The 24,167-nt window shown below is 43.5% G+C and overlaps 1 protein-coding gene across 3 annotated transcripts in view; it reads right to left on the bottom strand.

Annotated features, from left to right (window-relative positions):
• Window positions 1-21,165, bottom strand: part of Gch1 (GTP cyclohydrolase 1) — a 46,135-nt gene extending 24,970 nt beyond the window's left edge. The window contains exons 1-2 of one of the 3 annotated variants that reach the window (XM_029566685.1): window positions 20,700-21,165; window positions 19,003-19,071 (exon numbers count right to left, since the gene is read on the bottom strand). In XM_029566685.1, coding sequence (XP_029422545.1) covers window positions 19,003-19,071; window positions 20,700-21,015 — 385 coding nt within the window. In that variant the 5' untranslated portion in view covers window positions 21,016-21,165. The remainder of the gene's footprint in view (window positions 1-19,002; window positions 19,072-20,699) is intronic. The other 2 variants (XM_029566684.1, XM_008839543.3) reach the window with 2 other exon arrangements.
• Window positions 21,166-24,167: the final 3,002 nt, after the last annotated feature.

Here is a 24,167-nt window from a genome sequence, read left to right as displayed (position 1 = left end):
CCGAGCACCCACGTGGCAGCTAACAACTGTCTGTAACTCCAGTTCCAGGGGATCCAATGCCCTCTTTTGTCCTCCATGGGTGCATTTACATGCATGCAGGCATAACACTCATACACATAAAATAAATAAATAAATAAGTAAAGAAAGAAAGAAAGAAAGAAAGAAAGAAAGAAAGAAAGAAAGAAAGAAAGAAAAGAAAAAGAAAGTCAGTCCTTGAGTCAGTCTAAGTTGGGATCTGGTTTTGCCACTTACTGGTTGTTAGGCCTTAAACAAGGTACCCTACTCTGTGCCTCTCTTCTTGGCACAAATAAAGTGCCATCTTCACAGGGTTATTGTGAGGATTAAATATGCTCTTAACTAAATAGTAAAGTTGGGATTATTACTTTTATTGTAATTAACACTGGCAGAATTGCTATACTATGTGTTCCAGGCACCTATCAGTTTATAAAATCATCAGAATTTAAAAAGTAATTTGAGGCTGGAGAGATGGCTCAGCAGTTAAGAGCACTGGCTACTCATGCAGGTGAGCTGGGTTCAGTTCCCAGAACCCATATCATAGCAAACAACCATCTGTAACTCCAATCCCAGGGGATCCAATGCCCTCTTCTGGCCTCCATGGGCATTGCATGCACATGGTGCAGTAACATACATGTAGGCAAAACGAAAAAATAAAAATGTTTTAAAATATGAAAAGCAGCAATTTGCTTAAGCTGGGCATGGTAGTGTACACCTTTAAACCTAGCAAAGGCAAGCAGATCTCTGTGAAACTGAGGCCAGCCTGGTCTACATAGTGAGTTCCAGGCCAGCTAGGGCTACAGGGAGACCCTGTCTCAAAGAACAAAAAATAAACAAAGCAGTAATTTGCTCTTAACAGGCACATAATAGGGGAAATCACAACTTTACAGTGGAGAAATCTGACAGATCAGGTGTAATTTGCCACTTATAAAACATAATGGGCAGGGTGTGATGGTGCCTGCCTTTAACCCCAGCACTCAAGAGGCTGAGGCAGGCAGATCCCTGTGAGTTCAAGGCCAGCCTGGCCTACATAGTCCTTTCCAGGCCAGCTGGGGCTATGGGGAGACCCTGTCTCAAAAAAGAAAGAAAAGCCGAGCGTGGGGGCGCACACCTTTAATCCCAGCACTCGGGAGGCAGAGGCAGGTAGATCTCTGTGAGTTCAAGGCCAGCCTGGTCTACATAGCAAGTTCCAGGACAGCTGGGGCTACAGGGAGACCCTGTCTCGAAAAGACAGAAAAAAAAAAGAAAGAAAGAAAGAAAAAAGAAAACTCTCTGTATTATCTTCATCATGTTGCTGTAAGTCAAACTATTTCAAAAGTTTTACAAAAGGATGGTATCTATCAACTGTAATATATAAACAATGGAGTACGACTAAGTGAACAGAATGAACTGACACATAATGATCTGGTTGAGTCCCTCAAGTATTATAAAGTTGCATATAAATGTAGGAAAGGCCACTCTCATGTGCTGCCTAGCAATATTTCAGTTAACAGATCACACACCCAGTGGTAATCCAATTAAGACTGTATCTCCTAGGAGTATAATAGCCTTCCCCATTCATATAAGCACAATCTGAAGACACTGCCTAGTGACACAATATTGTCCTATGTATGAGATTCTAGGAAAGTACAGCAATAGAGAACAGACAAGCGGTTTACCAGGGGCAGAAGATCTGGCCACAACAGGAGAAGACACTTTTTTGGATAATGGGAAAGGTCCATATCTTCATTGCACTAGTGTCTATATGACTATATAGCTGTCGAAGCCGACATTGCTGTTTTTGAATGGGGAGATGTGGGCCAGGCATGGTGGGACACTCCTTTAGTCCCAGCACTTGGGAGGCAGAGGCAGGCGGATCTCTGTGAGTTCAAGGCCAGCCTGGTCTAAATAGTGAGTTCCAGCTGGGGCTACAGGAAGACATTGTCTCAAAAAGACCAAAAGACAAAACAAAACAAAAAAAAGAATGGGGAGATGTAAGTTGTACCTTAATAAAGCTAAGTTCAAATTTCTGAATCAATATGTGTGTGGCCTTATGTATAGCATATAGATGTTTATCCCCAAAAGAAACAATGGAAGGCTAATCAAAAAGCTAATAAAATGATGACTTACAAAGAACCATGAATAGGTACAAAGAGGTACGGATGGAAACAAGCTGTCTTTGAATATAATTTGCCATGTCGTTTTGACTTTGAGCTCATATAAATGTTTATATACTCAAACTCAAACCAAGAAGAAACCTAATTGCCCTCATATGGCTTAATGTTTTGTGTGGTAATGAAAATGTTGCCTAGATCCAATTTCATTAAAATGAACTCAGACCATTAACTTGATCTTGCCAAATCATTTTTCTTCAATACTGAAGTTTCCCAGCTATATTTACTTAAGTTTTGCTCCAACATATCTGAAAGCTACCATCTGTGGATAATAAGAACAAAAGTCTATCACGGATTGTTTTAATTTCCTGCTTGTTATCAGCAGCGAAAAGGTAACCCTGGAAACATGGGTTCATAGCATTCTCCTTCCACTGTTAATTACAACCACAAAGGAAACCAGAACAGCCTCCTGAAGTTAAAGGTTTATCCACAACACCACCACACTTGTCAGTTCTAAGCAATTACAACAATACTGCTGGGCAGCCATCTCTCAAGCTTTTAAAAAGCCTGATAGGATCCTTCCTGAAAGTGGTGCTCACAACATGACACTTTCTAAGCATCTTTTGAAGCAGGTGTTTTCAGATTCCTCCAGTGGGTGTGTTAAAACACAAATTTCTGGGGGCTGGAGAGATGGCTCAGTGGTTAAGAACACTGGCCGTTCTTGCAGAAGACCTGGGTTTGAATCCCAGCACCCACATGGCAGCTAACAACTGTCCGTCCATAACTCCAGTTCCAAGGGATCCGACAGCCTCTTCTGTCCTCCGCGGCCATTGCACAACACGGGTGCACTTACCTACATGTAGGCATAACACTCATACACATAAAATAAAAATAATAAAATATTTTTTAAAAAACACAAATTTCTGGGTCCCATCCATAGAGCCTCTGTAGGTCTGACTGGGCCTGAGAAGCTGATTTCCAACAAATTTCCAGAAGATACTGATGCTGGCTTGGGAACCACACTCTGAAAGCTCCTGTCCTGAAGCATTTCCACGCTGTCACATAGAACCTTCACATCTCTAAGATGCTCCTGCTCAAATATGTACATGGATATTTAAGGACATGTATATTTCTACTGGGGAGAAAAACAGCAGGGAACCCCTGGAAAAGATCTACTCCGAGGGAGTTTACTCAGTGTAGCTTGTATTTTTGTTGTTGTTTTGTTTTGATTTTTACTAAATGCCATGGGAATCCAGGGTTGAGGATTTGCTGCATCTTCTGGGAAGACAGTATTAAAACCTGATGGAAGACACTTCGGACATTGAGTGTGCATCCTAAGGATAGCAAAGATAAAGGATAGCAAAGATAAAACAGGGTCTGTCTACTGCTCTTAGGGGAGAGGGGAAGATGAGGAGAGGGGAGAGAACTCTAGGGCATGAATTTGCTCTTGCCCAGAATTAAATCACCTAAAGGTACGACCAAAGATAAGCCTATCCTGATTTAATGGAGAAAGTTTTATATCACAAGCCCAAACCCTCCCCGTATTACTTAACATCACATAACGGTCTAATGCCCAGAACGCTCTTGGACCTCTTATACTCACAACTCTGGGTTATAGGCTGCTGAGGTAAATGCTGTATCTTCATGCCTTGAAGTTTCCACAGTGCCCTTTACCACCACACACAAAGATGGAGCTAAACACCGGTCTCCTGTGTTTATCCAATTAATATGTCCATCTGTTAGCTTGATTACTTCCTTAAAATAGGTTTTAAAACTGATGGGGTGGGCTGGAGAGATAGCTCAACGGTTAAGAGCACTGACTGCTCTTGCAGAGGACCGGGGTTCGATTCCCAGCACCCACATGGCGGCTACGAACCATCCTTAACTCCAGTTCCAAGGGAATCCGAAGCCCTCTTCTGACCTCCGAGGCACTGCATGACACAGGTGCACTCACATACAAGCAGGCAATACACTCATACACATAAAAAAATAATAAATAAAATTAGTGGTGGTGCATGCCTTTAATCCCAGCACTTGGGAGGCAGAGGCAGAGGCAGGCGGATCTCTGTGAGTTTGAGGCCAGCCTGGTCTACATAGTGAGTTCCAGGACAGCTGGAGCTATAGGGAGACCCTGTCTCAGAAAGACAAAAAAAAAAAACCTGATGGGGCTCCAAAGAGACTAAAGTAGTCAAGGGAACATGTTTTCACTGCAAACTTATTCACAGCAAAACCTAAGAACTTCAGTGTGCATTAGAAGAATAAAGTTTGGGGAGCCTCACAATATGATGCAATTCAACAGTGAAAGTGGCTGGATCTGAACCGCACTTATAAATCCCTGGAAAAGCATGGGGCAGAAAAATAGGAAGAGCAAAATCTATTTAAATCCAGTCAGAACAACCCTACATGTTGATCTTGGAAATACTACATATAAAAGGAAAGGATAAGACACCAAACTTGTGTTAGTGGTCACCTCAGGTGAGAAAGTAACAGGATCAGGAACTAATAAGCAATATATTCTTTTAAAAGCAACTATAGCAAAATATTAAGATTTTCAGTGTGTTTATGTTCCTGTGTGTACATATATGTGGAGACCAAAAGTCAAACTTGGGTGTTGTTTCTCAAAAGCCATCCACCTTGGTGAGAGTAGGGTGTGGGTATGGGTGGATGTGGGTGTGGGGGGGGGTTGTCTATGTGTGTCTGTGGGTGCATACATGTAGAGACCAGAGGTTGAAGTCACATGTCTTCTACCACTCTCCACCTTATTTTTTGAATCTAGAAGGCTTCTCACCGAACCTGCATCACACCAGTTCAGCTAGGCTAGCTGGCCAATGAGCTCCGGGGATCTGCTTGTTTTGTGGGTCCTCCAACCTCCAGCACTGGGGTTACAGACTCCAGCTGCAGCACCAGCTTTTTTGCTGCGGATCTAAACTCAGGTTCTCATATTTGGCTGGTACTTTACCACTGAGGCATCTCCCAAGCCCTTAAGACTTTCCTACTAGTCTCTCTCCTTCTTCCTCTCCAACCCAGAAAGACTGCTGCGAAGAGGATAGTAGGAAAGATGACTCAAGAATACACCATCAATAATCACAAGAGATCATGTCCCTCAGGAGGTGTTCCACTTGGGGTAGGAGTGTGGCACAGTGGTAGACTACTTACCAGGCTCTAAGCCAGATCCCTAGCAACACACACATATGCACATGCACACACACACACACACACACACACACACACACACACACACACACACAAAGCATGTCCCTCGGGTACTCAAAGAGATCCTGAAATTTGGCATAAAGGAGATGGGGATCCCAGATACGTGCCAACACCAGGCTTAACTGAGCTATCTGAGACAAAGAAAATGGAATGCCCCATACCCTGGCTGTGTGTATTTGTGTAGAAAACACAGTGAGAATAAAGATTCACCAAACAAACTCAACATGTTGGTCACCTATGCCCCTACCACCACTTCTTAAAATCTGATCAATAATGGTGAGAACTAACCACTGATTGTCAAATAAAGCTATAAAAGTACCAGTAATGACAAAAAAAGCCCTAAATCACACTCAGACACTCAAACATTCTGCCCTGTGGTATTAAAATTGTTCACTCTCTACCTCTTGTTTAGAAATTTTGTCTTGTAAGAGAAGCAATGTTGACAGAGAGCAAGAACAAGTGAGAGAGAGAAAGGGAGGGAGGAAAGAGGACAAAGAGGAAAAGGAGGAGGAGGAGGAGGAAGGGAGGAAGGAGGAGGAGGAGGAGGAGGAGGAGGAGGAGGAGGAGGGAGCAGCGGTGGCAACTAAGATTTCAGGAAACATCATGGCAGTATGTCTCTTACTAGAATTTCCAACGCTCAGTCTCTTGCTCTTAACAAGAAGAGCTAAGGTCTGTAAAACTTGACCAAAATAAGCACGAACCCAAACATTCCCCACACTGGCACGGCAGTGGAAACAGAGACAAGAGACAACTGCACCCACCATCTGCCAAGGAGGCAGAGCACTCCATGGTTACTTCACAGTCTGCAGGTGTGTCTGAGGGAAAGAGCCATGTGCTGCAAAGAGAGAAAAAGTTTGCACTTCCATGCTCTTTCTCTCCTTGTGGCCCACTGAGTTTAATTATCACAGCTTGTGTGAGCATGGGGGTAAGGAGTTGTTGACCAGAGCATGGGCCACTTACTACAGTGACTACATCATGCAGAAAATGTCTCTTCCCCAACAACTGCTGATAGCTCTTCCCCTGTCAGTGAAAAGCTGACAAGCCCAATTTCGTGCAGGTAAGCATGCATGGAAGCAGAGGAGGGAGCGGCTGGGAAGAAGAAAGGGTTGGATGGGAGAGAGCACAAGAGACAGAAACCGGGCCGAGAGTGATTAATTAATTTTCTTCAAGTTGAAGTTTATTTTGGAAACTTTCATTTCTATAATCCTTGGCAGAAATAAATTCAGATATTTCTCTTGAGCTATTGAAACCTAGCCGAGGCTACTGAAATGGGAATTCTTGGCTGCTATCAAGACAGGTTTGGCATGCATATTTCAATCAACAAATGTGGTGCTGGTGAGTTGTTCCCATCCTCTCAACCAGCCTTGTCATGAGCTTGCCATCTATTAGTGAGGTTTCAAATTCCCACATATTAAGTTATCAGAGCTAAGTAATACTTTGTTCCTGATTACAGCAGTAATATTCAATTGTAGTTTATTTACAAGACACAAAAATACTGAAATGAGAAAATGAAAGTTCATATAATCTCTCCGCCTACACATAATTACTTAACTGCCTCTGAAGGGATATACACACACAGTGGTTTAAAATGTAGAATGATGTCGAAGAAATGCACGAAGTCTCCAGCGACCCATGTTCCAACATAAGATTTGTGCAGTGTGTACAATCTGGGCTTCAATCCTCAGGAAAGATGATGGGGTTTGGAGAAGGAACTTAGTCTAGCTCAACTCCCACACACTCCAACAATGAAAATCAATGCCAAGCTACAACAGTCACCTTCCCACATCACTGGCCTGTTCTTGAGAAAGGGGTCACTCTACTGAGGTATGGAAAAGCACCCATTTCAAATTAGATTAATTCATGGGTAAAACTGAAAACTGCTAATCACACAGATTATTCATCTCCATTATCCAGGCAAAGAACTTTCATTCTGGTCTCAGTTTGCTCCTCAGAATATTTCTGGATCAAAATTAGAGCCTTGGAAGCTAAGAAAACAAAACAAATCGTGTTCATGGAGCCATTAAAAGAAAAAAAAAAACCACACACTTACTAAATTTAGTTTCTTTAATTGGATAATTTTGTATTTCTTTCACAATCCAGCTGTTAAACTGAAAATGGAATTTACAAAACAGATGGTTGATAACAAGCTTTGTTTCACAGCAGTTCAAAAGAAAGAACTGATCTGATAAACTTCATGCTTCAGAAAGCCTTTAATAGGCTCCTCCCTCATCATGCCAAGTTCTCTCCTGCCATGAGATTTCACACAGATTAATGTTAAGACCCCATCTGCAATCTTATCCAAGACAGTGCCACCATCGCCAGGGACAGGGACCATCCTTCAGACAGCAGTTCCCAAATATTGCCAGTCACACGGAGCCATAGGAAACACAGCTTCAGCTTCCTGAGGAAACGAGAAAATCTGATTCCTCAGGAGTGGGCATGAGAGTCCTGGGGTATGCCTCTTTTAAAAACAATTTTTTTGAGAACTTTATATATCAGTGTTATATTTACATCATTCCCATCCCTCCCATTCCCTCCTCTAACTCCTCCCATGTGCCCCTTACTCCCTTTCAATTTCCTGTCCTCATTATTTTATTAAATATACTAATACACATTTATAAATATATAGAATGCACTGGGTCCATTTAGTGGTGCTCATGTGTACGCATGTTTCAGGCTGACTCCTTGAGATTAGGCAACCTATCAGGGAGTTGTCCGGGAAAAAATTTTCCCTCCCTCAGCATCCATTGGCTGCCTGTAGCTCTGCATCTAGAGGTGGGACCCTGTGTCATTTCCCCCATCCACAATGGCATGTCAACTGGTGGTCTTATTATGCAGGTCTTGTTAGGCAACCATACTGTGGAGATTTCGTGAGTGCAGCTTCCCTCTCATGTCTAGAATGTATTATCTGGCAGCAGGTGTCCTGTTCCTCTGGCTCTTGCAATCTTTCCACACCCTCTTGCACAGTGTTCCCTGAGCCTAGATGTAGGGGTTGCATTATAGATAATCGATCAGTTGGGGCTAAGCACCACACAATCACTTACTCTCTGCATTCTGATCCATTGTGGAACTTTGTAATAGTCTCCATCTACCGCAAAAAGACACTTCTTTGATGAGGTAAGAGGCATACTTGTCTATAAATATAAGGATATGTATTTAGAATATACTAAGAAATTATGTTGGTCTAGGGCAGTGACAGAAGCAGATTCTTCTCTAGGGTCTGTGACCTCTCCAACCATGTGTACTCAGCTATATTTACAATACCGTAATGCATGGATTCCCTCCTACTGAGCAAGCCTTAAGTCCAGTTAGACAGCTGCTTATTGCCCCCAAGATAAAAAAAGTGCCACTATTGTACCAACAGAGATATTTTGCTGGGCCGGTCACTGTTGTGGTTCATGGGCTTTTCAGCTGGGTAGGACACTGATTTGTTTTCTCCCTTAGCAGCTTTCATGGTAGTTTCTGATACTATGAGGGGGTGTACTTTTTAAAAACCCAAGGCACTGTCAGGTACCATGACACATGCCTCTAATCCCAGCACTCAAGAAGCAGGTGGATCTCTGTGAGATGGAGGCCAGCCTGGTCTACATAGTGAATTCCAGGCCAGCTGGGGTCTATCAGATGACCTTGTCTCAAAAAAAAAAACATTTTTTAAAATGCAAAAAGCCAGTATGGTGGCATACACCTAATCCCAGGACTTGTAAGGTAGAGGCAGGAGGATCAGGAATTCAAGGTAAGACTCAGATACATAGGAAGTTTGAGGCCAATCTTGAGTATATAAGCCTATCTTAAAAAAAAAAAAAAAAAAAAAAAAAAAAAAACACCAAGAGGGGATGGGGATGTAGCTCAGCAGTAAATTGCTTGCTTAGTGAGGCCCTGGGTTCCATCCCCCACATTGCTAAACAGATAAATTACTCAATACTTTGATAATCAGCTGGGGTGGAAGAAAAGAATTTTGAGACATGACATTGCATAAAAATTGTAAACTGGGGGCTGGAGAGATAGATGGCTCAGTGGTTAAGATCACTGATTATTCTTGCAGAAGACCCAGGTTCAAATCCCAGCACCCACATGGCAGCTAACAACTGTCCGTAACTCCAGTTCCAGGGGATCTGACAGCCTCTTCTGTCCTCTGTGGGCACTGCATGACATGGTACACTTACCAACATGCAGGTAATATATGCATAGACATAAAATAAAAATAATAAATTAAAAAAAAAACCTGTCATAATTTTTCATTTCATTTTTTGTGGGGAATGGTGCTGGGGCTTGAACCCAAGGTCTTAGGCATACTAGGCAAGCACTCTACCACTGAACTGCATCCCCAGCCCCCGTTTTTATTTTGAGATAGAGGCCCACTAACTTTCCCAGGTTAGCCTTGAATTTATATAGCCCAGGCAGGCCTTGAATTTGCAATCCTCCTGCCTTAGCCTCCTGAGTACCTGGATTTACAGATGTGAGTCACATCTGGCATAATTTCCTGTTTATTAAGGCTGAACAGCAGGCATTTTCATGCCATAAATCCCCACCAAGTCAGAGGGAGATAATTCCTGAAGGGCACTGTGAGGGCTGCACACAACTGGGAAAGAGCTGAATGGGTTTCAAGGAGATCAGAACAGAGATAGGTATGGAGGAGGGAGTGGGGACAGAAGGGAGGCAAGGGTGGAGCTGAGCCAACTTCACCTAAAAACAAAGGTCCACAGGCTCCAGTGCATGTGAAAGAAGGAGGACCTCACATCAACACACTGGACCACCACTGAGGCACTGGGAACCCTTCAACTAACTCACTCAGAAGCAGCTCTAAGGGTTACACAAGTTTTTATAGGCCCTGAGCTGGATATGAATGCATTAAAGCATACCCTCAAAAAATGTGCCTGAGACTTGAGGAAACAGAGGCCTACGTATAAAAATGATGTGGAGAACGATCAGAAGATAACCTACAAAAGCAAAAGCTACAGATGTGGCCCAATACAAACCACAAATTTACTTAAAACATTGAGATCTTTTTGGTAACTAGATTGTGTGGTTCTTAAGCATGAATTTTGTAGATAATGGTTGTTTCACAGTGTCAAGCGGGTAGATATGACTGGTTTACATGAAGGAAATTCTGTGAGCTAAGAAAAGCAATAGAGTTATAGTAGAGATATTTCAGGAGACTGGGGCAGAAGGATCACTTTAATCTGAGGCTACCCTAGCCCTAAGTTTCGTTAGGGAGAAAAGAGGGAGGGTTTCCTAGAAGGGAGAAGGGAGGTAAATTCTATACCAGCTATGGCACAGAACTAACAAACAGTAAAACGTAGAATGGTGGGGCTGGAGAAATGGCTCAGTAGTTAAGAGCACTGGCTGCTCTTCCAGAGAACCTGTGTTTGGCTCCCAGTACCCACATGGCAGCTAACAACCATCCATAACTCCAGTTCTAGGGGTTTCAACACCCTCTTCTGGCCTACACAGGCATTGCATACTTACATGACATGAGTGGAATTCCATAATGTAGGCAAAACACTCATACATATAATAAATAAATAAATAATTAATCCCAGTACTTGGGAGGCAGAGGCAGGTGGATCTCTGTGAGATTGAGATCATACTCATCTACATAGCAAGTTCCAGGTCAGCTGAAGCTACAGGAAGACCATGTCTCAAAAAAAAAATTTTTAAATTAAAAAGGTAGACTGGCTTGCCTGAGTGGGTCTATACAAGGGGCAGAAATGAGATTCCCTCCTATTTTACTTTTTAAATTATTTTACATTTAATTCAAGGTTGCCATATAGTACACTGGTCAAAAAATAAGTTATAGGGGCTGGAGACATGGCTCAGTGGTTGAGAGCAGTTGCTCTTCTTGCAGAGGACTGGGGTCGGTTCTCAGCACCCACATGACAGCTAAAAAACCTCTGCAGCTCCAGTTCCAGGGATCCAATGCCCTCTTCTGAACTCTGCAGGCTTTGTACGCATGTGGTACACTTACATACATGCACACCACTCACTCACATAAAATAAACATTAAACATAAATTTTAAACAAATAAATTATTTATTTAAATAAATAAACCTTAAATAAGCTATAGGCTGGGTATGGTGCCACAAGACTGTAATCTCAGCACTTGGGATGTAGGGGCAGAAGGATCGGGAGTTCAAGGAATCCTCAGTCACACAGTGAGTTTGAAGCCAGGCTAGGCTATATGAAACCCTGGCTTAAAAAAACAAAAACAAAGAAAACTTCAACCAGCTTAACATGCCCATTTTAAAGGTAGAGAAACTGATCCTATTACTTGGATCGGATCTCAGAACACGATGAAGAAAAGTCAACTAGTTAACTGAGTGGCCAACCAGAAAGAGCTGCATTCAAACCTCTGTCCTCGGACTCAGGACCAGGGCCCTGATGTCCAGCTACCATGAGCCTCAACATGTGACTTTTCTAAAGTAAAGACTGAAGGTGTGGATCCCAGTTTGTATGAGTCACTCAGTAACAAGGCCTAGGGCCAATGACAGAAAAGGGGGCTAGATGCAATGTTTAGAAAGGAAGGTAAAATTAGTCGAGGGGTTGGAAGAAAAGGCAGGAGCAAAGCGGCCAACGACCAGAGACACAGGTCAGAAAGTGACTTCATGCCCAGGCACTGCCGGGACTTGGCGTGGGCATGCAGTCACAACAGACTATTTTTCCAACTATTTATTTGGCTTTTAATGAGGGAAAATTTAGTAATTTAAGACTACTTTGACCTTTAGTTTTTGAAATCAAACTGGAATCATTTCAAGGAAAAGTAGAATCCCATTAAATCTTCAGACTGATAAAAAGGCTTCCTTTTTTTAGCAACCAAAAAGCAACTTCTCTAGAGATGTTTATCCTAGAAAACGAGCAAGGAATTGCTTTTAACACCAACTAGAAGTCTTTAAATCTTCAAGATCCAAATAATGTATTCCCCCTAGATATGACACCTTTGAGGTACACAGCATTCTCCCTGAATTCAATCAAGTCATTAGACTACCATCATTTTCCAAGAATTTGAGGGCCAGAGAAATAAACTTAATGTGAAAGGAAGGAAAACATTCAGACAAACCACAGGACAACAGGACACCTCTGAAAGGCTAGTGCGGAGGTCACTGGTGTGGGGGTCACAAGGGGTGAGGTCACAGGGACCTTTCTAGATTAAAAGGTAACCAAATACAAATACATGACCCTCACTTGGGATCTTGTTTTAAAATCACTAGTAAAAGATACTTGAGGTCAGGAGTGGTGTCACAACACTATATAATCTCAGTACTGCCCAGTACTGGGGAAGTAGGTTCAGGAGCAAGGTCACCCAGGGCTTCATAGAGAGACCAGAAAAAAAAAAAAAAAAAAAAACTTGGAAAAATATGAATACAGATTAAGAACTAGAGGACATTAATGCTAATTTGACTAAGGATGCAGTAAGAGGTTGAGAAGAAAAACACCCTTCAGAGTGACATTTTACCTCTAAAGACATGTCCCTGGTTCACGGTTCACTATCAGTAAAAAAACAGGTTGTGCTAATTCTAATTTTGAATCTAAGTAGTAGCTGTATAGGTGGCTATTGTAAAATTTTGTCTATTTTATAGCGATTTTACGCAATCAAAAAAAAGGAACATTTTTAAAGTACAATCTTTAGTATTAATTTTCTTCATATTATGATTCTCACAACTTTTTGAGACAGGGTCTCAGGCCCAGTGCTGGGACTAAAGGTATATAGCACCACAGCCAGCTTTCTCACAACTAATTTAACAATTACTTATCTAGGTGATGTGAAGCCCTTATTAATTGGATAAAATCTAAAGTGCTAGTAAACTGAACAACTGGTTATCCTCTAGTTTTCAGAAAGTCCCCAACACTCTGATGAGGAGCACTGAGGGGGAGTCCTTAAATAAAGACTTTATCTAGTGTTTCTAGGAAACAGTACCCCTGGCACTGAAGGGATGCTCAGGTGTTTGCTGGGCCCAGTCAGCTGCTGTGAATTAAGACAGTGAAGGGTATGACAGACATTACAGAGATGCTCAAAGTGCAGTAGGTACCTTGTGATAATCCAACTCCTGGTGCAGCTGTCTCTCCCTAGAGACCAGAACCAGAAAGGCAAGTCTAGGGTCACAATCTGGTAAACAGGGATGCTAAGACTGCCCATGTTAGCCATTCTTCCCATCTTAATAGGATGAAGCTTTATTGACACACTAAGTGGGTTTCTTTTGGGGTTTTTTTTTTTTTTTTTTTTGGTCTTTTTGTGACAGGGTCTTCCTGTAGCCTCAGCTGGTCTGAAGCTGGCTATGTAGACCAGGCTGGCCTTGAACTCACAGGTCGGGAGCTCAGCAGCTGATTGGCTGTTCTGATGGGCAATCTGAGTGGCACACTTCCACAGCGCCCACACACTCATGGAAGCACATGATGAAGGGCGGTCAGTTAGAGGCCTAATCTAGCGGGTCTGCCTAAAGTAAGCCAGGGTACAGGCAAAGTCTTCACTGAGTTAACAGTGTGTCATTTGAACTCCAGCATGCACAGCCCTTTATCCATTACTAATGGCCATCTTACCATAAATTCATAAACTATACAGGAATAATCCACTTTAGTGAGATTCTTTGGGATGTCTTTCAATAGCTTCTGTTGAACTGGGATCTGATTCCTACTTAGAACAAGCAAAAACTAGTATGTGTTCCATGAGACTCATCATGTTTCACAGAATACCTCAAAAGACTTCAACCCACAATTGGTGACAGCTCATTCACTCACCTAAACATGGTGCACAACCACAGAACTCTAGATAAACAAGCCATTGACAAACACAGTACTTCCTTAGAACAGATAAGAGCCCAGCACTGTAAATGTGCAAGTGTCCCTAGGATTTGTGCCTGGCTCTCCCATCTTCAGTGTGAAGTCAGGCACAGTGGGTTGGTTTTTGCTGTTTCTAGAATTACCTATTCACTAAACTGAACTACTAAGCTACCTTATGTAATGAAATGATAATGAAAGACAAGAAAACACACAGGCAAGGGGCTACAACACAATGAATGTCTCAGCTGGGAGAGGAAAAACAACAGAGAATCGAGGAAGTATGTTCACCAGAGAAGAAAGGCTTTCCATCTTAGACAAGCCCCTGAACATGAACAGACTAGTAGGAAATGCTTGGAGGCCAGGCCAGTAGTTAGTGGGGGCTGATTCGGGTGAGGCAATGAGGTCAGAGTCTCAAGACACTCAGGTGGTATAAGGATCAGGCTGTGTGAGAAATGAACAACCAAGGGGATTAATGGAAAGGAAGGACTGTAGATAAAAATAATGATCAGGGACTAGAGAGATAGCTTAGTGGTTAAGAGCTCTGGCTGCTCTTGCAGAGGACCCAGGTTCCGTTCCCAGCACTGACAACTATTTGTAACTCCAATTCCAGAGGATTCAATGCGCTCTCCTGACTTCTACAGGCATTGCAAGTATGGGTGCACTTACATACAAGCAGACAACACTCATACACATAAAAATAAATAATAAATAAATAAAATTTAAATGACCACATTATAAACACTAGACCAAGTAGTAACTATGGCCAGAATGAACTTTTTCTTTTTGAGACAGGGTCTCCCTGTAGCCTGAGATGGCTGGCCTTGATCTCACAGAGATCCCTCTGACTCTGCCTCCAGGGTGCTGTGATTAAAGACATGGACCGCCACGCCTGGCTCCCAGAATGAACTTTTTTAAAAAAAATTTTGCATGTATGCATGTATTGTCTGCATGTAGGTAAGCGTACCCGTGTCGTGCAATGCCTGCAGAGGTCAAAAGAGGCTGTCAGATCCCTTGGGACTAGAGTAATGGACAGCTGTTAGCTGCCATGTGTGTGCTGGGATTTGAACCCGGGACTTCTGCAAGAACAGTCAGTGTTCTTAACTGCTGAGCCATCTCTCCAGCCCCCAGAATGAACTTTTTAAAACATTTATTTGTATATGTATATGGGTGTGTGTGTGTGTGTGTGTACACACACATCAACAGTACTCATGTGTAGGTCAGAGGATAACCTGAAGCAATCGGTTCTCTGCTTCTACTATGTGGGTTCCAGGATGAAACTCAGACCATCAGGCTTGGTGGCAAGTAACTTTACCCTCTGAGACATCTCACTAGCCCCAGAAAGAACTTGATTTTTAAAAAATATTTTGAATAATTTTTAAATTGAATATTAATTTTAGATAATATATCACTTCTAATAAATACCAGATCTAGGCAATCACCAACAGCCCCTAGTCCAGTAAATGAAAGGCTGGTTAGGGAACTCGGTGACTGACAAATCAGGCAGACAACACCAAAGGCTGATTGATCTTTCCTCTCTCTCTCTCTCTCTCTCTCTCTCTCTCTCTCTCTCTCTCTCTCGCCTGGATTTCAGTATGTAAATCAGGCTGCCCTTGAATGCACAGAGATCTGCTTGCCTCTGCCTCCCAAGTGCTGGGATTAAGTGTGTGCCACCACACCTGGCAGGCTGATTCTTCTTAATGCCAGAAAAGAAAGACAATCAGACATTTAATGTCTCCAAACTGAATCATGCACTTCCTCCTATGAATTATTCTTACCTAAATTTAAAGGTTGTTTGGAGAGATGAGCCAGTCTCTAAATCTGATTACAAGTGGAGATAAAGGTGACCACTGAACTAAACCTTGAGAGTAAAATAAGCAGAGGCTAGAATGAGGAAAACAGGACAAATAAACCCATCTCTTCAGTAAATTATTAAGAACTAAAAAGGCAGTACAAATTGATAAAAGAAAGTTAAGCAAGTTGTCCAATATGAAGTGGGGATTTTATTTGAATCAAAATCATATTATACAAGCTGGGCATGGTGGTGGACACCTTTAGTCCCAAGCACTTGGGAGGCAGAGGCAGGCAGGTCTCTGTGCATTCGAGACCAGCCTGGTCTCCATTCCAGGCCAGTTGTGGCTACAGGGAGACACTGTCTCAAAAAGACAAATAAAAAAGATCAGATTATACAAAAAAAAAAAAATCAGAAATAAAAATACTTCCTTGATACTTGGGTGACTATCCACTATTTTTTCAAGTTCTTATATTTTAGAGATCTAGTGAAGTATTTACCAATGAAATGACATATCTGGGACTCAATTTAAGATAATTCAGTGGGGGAGGGTTGTGAGTCAGGAAGGAATGAAGCAAGACAGACCTAAGTGGATGTTGACATCAGTACACAGTTCAGTACACAGTTTACTCTTGCATACACTGGAATTCTACAAGAAAGGATTCAAAACCACAATCCTAACTAGATAAAGTATCAAATGATCTCTGTCTTTCAGAAATAAATACAAATATTCATTGAGTCCAGCACTTGCTGGAGAAATTTGCTAAGATAAAATACCAGTAAGTCAATGTCCTCAGCCTCAGATTTACCAGATAGTTGACAATCTTTTTTTTTTTTTTTTAATTTGGTCTTTTTGAGGCAGGGTCTCCCAGGTAGCCCCAGCTATGTAGATCAAGCTGGCCTCGAATTTACAGAGATCTACCAGCCTCTGCCTCCCAAGTGCTGGGATTAAAGGCATGTGCCACCATACCCAGGACAGTTCAGGCAACCTTTCATTAACTCAATCTAGATTATCCCTAAATAGGATTACCACAGACTCAATAGAGAATCTATAACTCTCAGAAACAGTCCTAAACATAACATAGATTTGGAATTTGCATAATCGAAGAGTCCTAATCTAGGAACCAATGACTAGACAGGCAGCCCTCTTCTGGTCAATTTTGGTACTGCAGTTGGTTCAACCACACATGGGCTCAAATGACAGAAAAATCTTGCAAATGCAAATTTGGGGAGAAGCCAGGGTATGGAGGAGTTTCTAGAGTCAGACATGTATGAAATTCTCAATAAAGTTTCTTTTAAAAGTTAAAAATAGGGGCTAGAGAGATGTCTCAGAGGTTAAGAACATTAACTGTTCTTGCAGAAGACCTGGGTTCAAATCCCAACATCCACATAGCAGCTAACAACTGTCTATAACTGTAGTTCCAGGGGATCCAGCAGCCTCTTCTGTCCTCCAGGGGCATTGCACAACATGGGTGCACTTACTACATACAGGCAATACGCACATACACACACACACACACACACACACATACATGCACACACAAAGTTAAAAATAGTAATAATAATAAAATATTTTTTAAAATACCAGAAGCCTCTTAAAGCATTTATCTTTAAGATCAAGCCAGTCAACATTCCAGCATGGAGGGGTGAGGGGCTTACAACTCCCCACTCCTAGCTGAGGGCTACTGACAGTTGATGACTTCTGGGGGAGGAAGAGTCCATTTTCCTTACAAGTGTGACCCCTGGTCGGTCAACCTTGCTCAGTACCCATGCATATATGGAGCAGCACAAAATGGACTCAGTAGGTTTTTTTTTTTAAAGACACAATTTGGGAGGGGATTTGGGAAGAGTTAGGGAGAGAAGTGAGGGGTGACTATGATCAAAACTCATTGTATGCCTGTATAAAATTCTTAAAGAATAAAAATATTGAGCCAGGTGTGGTGGTGCATACCTTTAATCCCAGCACTCAGGAGGCAGAGGTAGACAGAGTTCTGTAAGTTCAAGGCCACCCTTGAACCCCAGGTCAGCTGGGGTTATGGGGAGACCCTGTCTCAAAAAAAGACAAATAAATAAATAAATAAATAAATAAATAAATAAATAAAAGAATAAAACTATTATGTTTAAAATTTAGAAAAACGATCCTGACTATATCTTATTACATATGGTAAGCTGATCTTATCCACTCTACCCTTTTCTGACCTGAGCCAGTCATCTAGCTCACAGTTTGAAATGTGGAGTAGGAAGGTGCACTGATTCATCTCACATGTGTTGCAATAAAGTACCTAAGTACAAGTTCGACAGTCTTGCCACCTGGCTTCCTCCACCTTCTAGCTCTCAACCTCTTGCTCAGTTTCTTCATCATAGAGAGAAGAGAAGAGTGCTTGTGCTGGAGATGCAGGTCAGTGGTAGAACACTTGCCTAGCATGCTTATCGTGCTGGGTTCAATCCCCATAATAAAAGAATAAAACAGACAGAATAGAACTTAACCTCAAAGCTGAGACTTAGATAAAATCATCCACATAAAACAACCCATTAAAAAGCATTCCATTGATAGCTATTGATAATCTTAAATAGTCCATGATAAAATTCTTCATCTTACCTTTTTTTTTTTTTTTTTTGTCTTTTTGAGACAGGGTCCCCTTGTAGCCCCAGCTGTCCTGAAACTCACTGTGTAGACCAGGCTGGCCTCGAACTCACAAAGATCCGCCTGCCTCTGCCTCCCAAGTGCTGAGATTAAAGGTATGCACCACCACACCTGGCTCAATATTTTTATTCTTTAAGAATTTACCACTTTCTTACCTATTTTTAAAGTGTACAGTTCAGTAGTATTCACAATGTTGTGCAGCCATCACCTGTCTAGTTTTACACCATTTTCATGACCTTAAAAGGAAACTCCACACCATTAAGCTATCACTCTCCCTCCTCAGTTGACAGACATAAATCTTCTGTCTCTAGGTACATGGACTTAATCAATTGGAATAAAGTGTGCTTTGGATTCCTTAGACCTCTTTAGTTGAATCGTGGCTTGTGAGATAAGCATCTGTTAACTATGTCTCAAATAAACAGGTGAGTTACTTTAGAGAACTCTGTGACTTATATCAGGACTAGAAATCCCTCTACCTTGGAGACAGTGAGATCCACAGGAAGGGAGAGAGCACGCTCCTGACCAGTGAGTGCTCTGAGGACCACCTGCAAGAGGCAGAATAAATAAGGCTCCACAAAGATCCTTCTTCATTCCATCTTCGAATATCCAACCCGCCCACACTCTCAGAAACTCACAGAAAACCCAATGATTGTTCTTCAGTCTTTTGAATCTGCTTTTGAGACTTCAAACTTTCACCATCAAAGCATAAAACTGTGAACCTAGACTCAGACTCACTTCCCAGCATTAGAATCATTTCCTCTCAGGCCCCACCCTTCTCACACTGATTTCCCACCCTTCCTTGGTGTGGGGAAGCCCGCACAAAAATAACTTCGTTCTTTCCAAGATGTGTTAGTCGTTCAACACTTTCAGGAAAATGTCAGGAACAGACAGGGTAGCTACCTTTCAAAGCTTTACTGTTTTTCTGGGAGAAACGGTGGAGGCAAAGAAAAGTGTCACAGAGATACACAGATGTAAACTGAACATCACGTCTTTGAGCTCAGCCAAAAGAATCCGTCCGATTTTTTTGTTTTAAAATAAAGACCAAAACTGCTTACCAGACCAACAGGGAGCAAGGTTCTCTTCCTCTTCACCCTAACTCTGTACCCTACCCACACCAACTGCCTCCCCATCCACCGGATGATAGCTGACTGGCTGCAGGCTCAGGCTGGATCAACCTAGATGATCTTAGGAGGAAGAGGCTGGGGCAGGGTGGCGCACGGCTTTAGTCCCAGTACTCGGGGCGGCGGGGGGGGGGGGGGGGAGGGCTCGGGGCACTTCAATAAAGGCTGGAGGACAGAAGGGGTCCCCAACAGGTACAGGGCTATTCACTTCCTTATCTGAATGCCTGGCAAAAAAAAAAAAAAAAAAGGAGGAAAGGAGGAGGAGGAAGAAGCTCACTAGCACCCTCAACTTGGACCGTCAAAGCTGCAGCAAGGAACAGGGAATCCCTTTCTTTTGAGGAGAAGAGAGAAAGACTGTCAGCAGCAAAACTAGCTCAGGAAAGCCCACACTTCAAACTCCGGGGAAGCCCAAACCCAGAATTACGCCAAATTTTGGAAAAGCCCAGAGCTGGAGTAAACTTGAGGTGACCAGAAGAGAATTACAACTCTCAGAAGAACCCTCCTGCCCCCTAACACAAGTCCCTAACTGCGGCGTAGGCTCACCCTGGTTCTTGGGAGTACACAAAACCTAGGCTTCACCCCAAATCTACTTCAAAAAGGACAGGATCACAAGAGAAGCATTGACCCAAGGAGCCATCACTTCAACAAGTGCCCAGGCAATCTTTATCTTGAGCAAGGTGGGTCCTGCACGTGCCTCGAGCATCGGACCCTTGGGCACTCAGGTGAGGTGGGAGGGGTCCCACGTTTCCAGTCCCCGGGAGCTCAGTGTCAGCCGCCTTGCCCACGCGAGCCCTCCACCTCTGGAACAGAGGCCGTGTGCGGGGAGCCGCAGAGGGTCCCCGGGTGGGAGGCTGCTGCGCGGGGGTGGGAACCTGCCCTGCGCCCCACCAGCGGCCCCCGCTTCCGCCAGGAGGTGGCTCGGAGGTGGAGGCTGGGCTGGGAGCTGCCGGCCAAGAGTGAAGCAACTCGGGAAAGTTCCCGGAGCCGGCTCCGGCTTCCTGCAGCCTCCTCCCCCCACTCACCCCCCCGCGCGCCCCGGCGACCACACCGACCTGAGATGGTCTCCTGGTAGCCCTTGGTGAAGAACTGCATGGCGGTGGCCGCCCTCCAGGGCGTCTTAAGCAGCCCCTGCCGCTGGGGGTCCTCGCCCAGCGAGCGCAGAATAGAGGAGTAGGCGGCCGCTAGGCTGGGGAGGTTCAGCTGGTTCTCCTCCTCGCTGCGGGGCCGATCTGCCTTCCAGCCGTCGGCCGGCTGGGGGCTCTTGGCCTCGGGCCGCGGGGACTTCTCTACCGGCCGGCTGGCCCCAGGCCGCGGCGGCTCCCGCTCGGGGAACCCATTGGTGCATCTGGCTCCCCGCGACTTCTCCATGGACCCCGAGAGACCGCTCCCGAGACACCCAGGGACGCAAGCGCAGCGGCTAAACTTCGCCGACCTATGGCCGATCACCCGTGGGCAGGGACCAGACGACCGAAACCAGGCGGCGAGTCAAGAGCAGCCACCAGATGGAAAACCCAGCAGCGCCGCTCTTTTTATCGCCAGGAGCCGCGGCCAGCGCCGCGGGGTGTTCCCATTGGCCCAAGCCGCCTTGCGTCACGATTCTAGCCCCTCCCTTTCGTCCGGCCCTCCTGGGTAGCCCCGAAGCACTGACTAGGTCCTGGTTGGCACCCACCGCTTGAGATGGGATGAACCGAGTCTGCAAAGAGACAGGCGTCCTGGGAGCTGGAACCTCAGGAGAGACAGTCTGGGCACCCCATCCGCCCCCACTTTACACAGGGCAAGAGGGGGTGCTGCAAAAATGCTCTGATCCCGTCGCTCTGTGAAAGATGAGCAAAGAGGTGACCTGGGAAGGCCGGAGATCAAGCCGAGCTGGTGATAGACTAAGCTACCTTTGTGCTTTTAAAGCAAGAGAATTTGTGACTTGAAACTTGTCTGCTGGTTTAAAATGTGAACCACGCATTTGCCACCCTCTGGCCACCGTCAAGGCGTGAGTGGCCCTTACGGGAGTCCCTATGCCCAGGAAGATAGTATCTGTGAAGCTGCACATCTCGGCTCTACTGTTTAGCCTCACTGTTTAGCCTGTCTTTCACAATAATCAATATGTTTTCTTTCTTTACCGTGAAGTGCGTGATCAGCCAAGAGACAGCTACACGCTCTAACCCGACCGTACTGCTCCCAGGCATATCAGCCAGTGACTAGAATAGACAAAGAAATAAGCATCTATGTTCTTAAGATTTGCAGAACTGAAGCGGGGCATGGTGGTGCACGCCTTTAATCCCAGCACTTAGGAGGCAGAAGCAGAAGGTCTCTGTGAGATCGAAGCCAGCCAGGTCTACATAGTGAGTTCCAGGCGGGCTGGGGCTACAGGGAGACCATGTCTCAAAACAACAACAACAACACACACACACACACGGAAAAAAAAAAAAAAAAAAAAAAAAAAAAAAAAAAAAAAAAAAATTGTGGAACTGAAAAATATCTTCTGACCAGTGATTAGGAATAGCTGTGGGTCTTTTGGTCTCAAATCTCCACACCTTAGAACTCTCCAGTGTGTGATCACTCATCTGCAGCATAAACTGACCCCTAGGGTCCCTAAAGGATGGCTTTTTAGGTAAGAATCCCTGCCTCTTGCCTTCAGCTAGCTTTCTTAAAAGAAAGCAACTACTGCCTTACTTGCTTTTCCACTGATTGGCTTCCTTGGGGTCCTTCCTGCAGACTAACAATTGTGGTGGCCAGAACTTTGACCCTGGAAAAATTGATTCACAAGTGAAAAAAGTTCGGTTTTCCATTTAAAACCCGCTTGTGTTTTGTGGAAATAGGATGATCAATTTAAAGTGACGTGCAGAGCTCCAAACCCCAGATGTTGGTACAAATTGTGAAATGCTACTGATCAACTGAACTCAACCAGTGACATCTGCTTTGTTGTCTTTGAGATTAAAAATGGACATTTTTGCTCACTACAGGATTTATGCCATAATTCCAAAGGTGAATTTTAACAAGTGTAGCAAATTAGTATCTTATTATTTGCTTCAGAGTTTCTTGTGTTGATTTTCTATATTAGTAGGGGCTGGAGAGATGGCTTAGTGGTTAAGAACACTGGCTGTTTTGGCAGAAGACCCGGGTTCAAATCCCAGCACCCACATGGGGGCTAACAATGGTCAGTAACTCCAGTTCCAGGAGATCTGACACCCTCTTCTGACCTCTGCAGGCATTTCATGACATGGGTGCACTTACATACATGCAGATAAGACACTTATACACATAAAATAAAAATAATAAATAAAATATTTAAAAAACAGTATCAGTAAACTTAAGATCAGACAAAGCAGGAGATAAGCCACAGGAACTATTCTATAGTAATAAAGTCTGTCCACTATTGTAAGGTGTAATTCATATTTCTTGGACAACTATTCCTGGTATAACCCTGTTCTAAACATTCAGGAAAGAAATATGAACATTGTTTAGTCTCAGAGTCACTCAGTCTAAAACAGAAGAAATGAGATTGCCAATGTAGCTCAGCTGGTAGAGTGCCTAGCAAGAAGCCCTGGTTTCCATCCCCAGAACTGTATAGATCAGACATGGTGGCACATGCTTGTCATCCTAGCACGTGGGAAGTGGAGGCAGAAGGATCAGGAGTTCAAGGTCATCCTCAGCTACACAGAGAGTTCAAAGCCAGTCTGGGATACATGAAACCCTGTCAAATAAATAAATAATAACAAATAAATAAATAAATAATAAATAATTAAATAAATAAATAAATAAATAAATAAATAAATAAATAAAAGAAATGTAAGGCACTTGTCTAATATGCTTGAGGCCCTGGATTCAATCCTGAACTGAGATACCAACACTTTTGTCATCAATTCCCAGCACAGTCTCTGGATTCACACTACATAATATAAAATAAAGGCACTGAAACCCAGGGGAATTCTGAATAAACCTCTAGCTTTACTTGCTTTTCGTTGCTGGCTTTTGTCACCAATTTTAGAGGTCACATAAATGAGCAATATTCTGCCATTAGCTTTAGTATGAACAGCATCTCTGGCCTCTGAGATGAGATGTCCCCCACAGAGTCATGTGTTGAATACTTGGTCCCAGCTGGTGATACTATTTTGGAGGGGATGGAAACTTCAGGAATTGAGGCCTGGCTGGAGAAAATAGGCCACTGTGGGTGTCCTTTGGGGTTATATCTTTCCCCAGGACCTTTGTGTCTTTCTCTCTCCTTCTGCTTCCTGTCAGCCAAGAAGTAAAGAACTGCCTGATGCCACACACGCCCACCTCCATGATGTTCTGTCCAAGTGCTTGGAGCCAAACACTAATGAACTTGTTGATGAAAGAAACAGTTCCCACCTCAAAGGAATGAAAGAGATAGTTTATTCTAGAGCCAAATATGAGTGACAATGGGCTGGGAACACAGATTTAGGTCTCCCCAAATATGAGGTAGTAAGGTAGCAATTTTATGAAGTTTTATAGAAACAGAACAATGAAGATCATAAATCAACAAATTTTCAAATACATTGGTGGGT

Source organism: Nannospalax galili, unplaced genomic scaffold (genome assembly GCF_000622305.1).
Source record: "Nannospalax galili isolate Female #2095 unplaced genomic scaffold, S.galili_v1.0 scaffold336, whole genome shotgun sequence".
NCBI classification, from domain to species: Eukaryota; Metazoa; Chordata; class Mammalia; order Rodentia; family Spalacidae; genus Nannospalax; species Nannospalax galili.
The sequence above is the reverse complement of the archived record's forward strand: the minus strand, read 5'-3'. Positions and strand labels throughout refer to the sequence as shown.